Raw genomic sequence first — 2,743 nt, forward strand, 5'->3', positions numbered from 1 at the left:
TTCACTCTCGTCCTCTAGAGGCTCCTCCCTTCGCCCCCTGATGACAGGAATGAGCTGGATGTCAGACTTCCTGATGTTTTTCTGCGGGCGTCGTGGGTGACGCGTGTAGGTTGACTCTGCCTGTCGACAGTTGTAGGCCTGGTTGTCCCGTTTCTCTGGGCGACAAAATGTGGTCACCAAAGCGATGGCCAATATCAAAAGAAGGCAGGTGGCCCCCAGGCAGATAGCCATCATCATGGTGAAGCTAAGCTGTCCACGGGTGCCAGACGATGAGTTCTTCAGATGGTCCTTCAGGTTGATGAATGTCACTTCCAGCATGGCATTGGTCATCATGCTGGGAGTGCCCATGTCAGATACAGCAATGTCCACCTTAAAAGTCTTCCCTATGAGCTCAGTCGCATTTGTGGTGTTAACAAACAACTGGCCTGTGGCGTGATCCAACCAGAACAGTCCAGAAGGGTTTCCATCAGTGATGAGGTAGTTGATTTCTCCATTCAGTCCAGAGTCTGGGTCTTCGGCCTTTATGGTGGCAGCCAAGAATCCCACAAGTCCCTCTCTGATGCGATTAAGCGGTGAAGTGGTGGACCCCTCATCTGCCCCGTTCCCCAGTTCAGTCACAATCTCCCCCCTGTCTGCATTGACAGGTACACTTAAGGAAGCCACTCCATTCCTAGGTTGTGGCTCCTTGATGACTGGGTAGTTGTCGTTCACATCTTGGACATTGATCTCAACAGTGGCAGTGCTGGTGAGAGGTGGATGACCCTGGTCTATGGCCTCCACGATGAAAGAGTAGGTGCGGGAATCCTCATAGTCCAGAGAGCGCCGGACGCTGACCACACCGCTGGTGGGATGGATGGAGAAAGAGGCGGTGGGCGTTTCCAGGTCATTGGACTCTCGTATAGAGTAGGACACTCTCCCACTGAGCTCCAGATCCATATCGTGGGCTTCCACCCGGAGAGCGTGGAAGTCTGCCACATTGTTCTCCTTGAAGGACGTCTTGTAGTGGGACTTGGAAAACATAGGGGCGTTGTCATTCTCATCCAGAACATGGACAGTGAGGTGTCTAACACAAGACAGTGGGGGATCTCCATAATCCTGGGCAAGGAGTGTGATGTTATACCTCATAACCTTCTCTCGATCCAGGCTGCCATTGGTCACTATCATGTAATTGTCGCCATGGATTCTTTTTAGGCGGAAAGGGCCAGATCCCTGCTGGATATGAGCGTTCACTTTTCCGTTGTCTCCTGAATCTGCATCAGAGACCATCACCAAGGCAAGGAACGTGTCCTCCGGTGCACCTTCCAGCACAGTGGCCACGGGTGAGTCAGGTGGCGTCCAGGTCACATGTATCCTCGGTGCATTATCGTTAACATCCCTTAGCTTGATGTGCACTTTACAGTGTGAGGGAATGGCATTGGGCCCCCGATCGCGTGCCTGTATGTCCACTTCATAAGAGTGCTTCGCCTCGTAGTCCAGAGGCCCTTTGAGAGTCACTGCCCCAGTGTGTGGATCCACAGTGAACAGCTTCTGCACCTCGGGGGGTGCGTGCTTGCTAAGGGAATACTCCACCTCCCCGTTGGCCCCCTGGTCCGGATCAGTGGCCTTGAGGTTGATGACAGTCGTCCCGCGGGCCGTATCCTCAGTTAGCTCCACAGTGGGAGTGCTGTCCTCAAAAGTGGGGCTGTTGTCGTTGGAGTCCAGAATATTAACACGGACTAATGTGCTACCAGACCTGGGGGGGTTCCCTTTATCCCAAGCCAGCAGGGTGAGGTCAAAGGAGGCCTGGACCTCCCTGTCCAGTTCTTTGATCACCACCAGCTCGGCCTGTTTGGTTCCACCTGGAGCAACCCTCACGTCCAGAGCAAAGTGCTGGTTGACAGATAGCGAGTAGGTCTGGAGGCCATTGGGCCCTGCATCCGGATCCACCGCTCGGTCCAATGGGATTCTCATCCTGACACCGGCTGTCTCTGAGATCTCCACCTCCTGCAGAGCGCCGGGGAAGCCGGGACTGTGGTCATTCAGGTCCATCACTTCCACACGAACCCGCAGGAAGTGCATGGCACCTCCTTTCCGGTAGAGGACGCTAAAGGCCAGCTCACACAGGTCCGCTCCTCGGCACAGTTCCTCCCTGTCCAGGCGGCCCAGGGTGGAGACTTCTCCGTCTCGAGTGCTGATGCTGAAGGGAAGCGCTTGGCCGTGCTCCACAACTTGGAAATCCTCCAGAGACCCGCTTTCATCTCTTGGGCGGAGGTCGTCCACCAGACGGCCCACCTGAGTTCCCGCCGGCTGCTCCTCCCAAACCCGGTACTGGATGGTTATCGGTGTGGGGTCAGAGGATCCAGCCTCAGAGCAGAGGCACAGAGCCAGGAGCAGAGCCAGCAGCATGACGCGAGATATCACTAATGACCTGTCTAATGGCTACATAGACATTTGTGCAAATATCCTTGTTTGAATTACTAAGGAAAGGAAACAAAAAATATGGCTTAGAAATGGAACTAACTCAACTTGCAAATATGTATTCCGGGAAGATATGGTTAAAATAGACCCTAACCACAAACCTAACCATAGATTTAATCTATTATCTAGAAACAATGAGTAGCCTATTAAAAAAATAAACAATAAAAAATGACAGAATGGCAATTGAACCTCAGATGAATAGGCTATCTACTAATAATATATGACAGCATTATGACTACAAGTATGAGGGGGGGGAATCGAATTAATTGGTTAAAAAGTGTACAAG

At 52.5% G+C, this 2,743-nt stretch overlaps 1 protein-coding gene across 1 annotated transcript in view; it reads right to left on the minus strand.

The window, feature by feature from the left end:
• The window catches only part of pcdh12 (protocadherin 12), a gene marked incomplete at both ends in the record, with an annotated part of 21,570 nt that extends 19,185 nt beyond the window's left edge, over positions 1–2,385 (minus strand). The window contains one exon of the mRNA XM_083651406.1: positions 1–2,385. This exon is cut by the window's left edge and continues 495 nt beyond it. Coding sequence (XP_083507532.1) covers positions 1–2,385 — 2,385 coding nt within the window.
• Positions 2,386–2,743: the final 358 nt, after the last annotated feature.

Source organism: Poromitra crassiceps (assembly GCF_964638095.1).
Source record: "Poromitra crassiceps genome assembly, chromosome: 15".
NCBI classification, from domain to species: Eukaryota; Metazoa; Chordata; class Actinopteri; order Beryciformes; family Melamphaidae; genus Poromitra; species Poromitra crassiceps.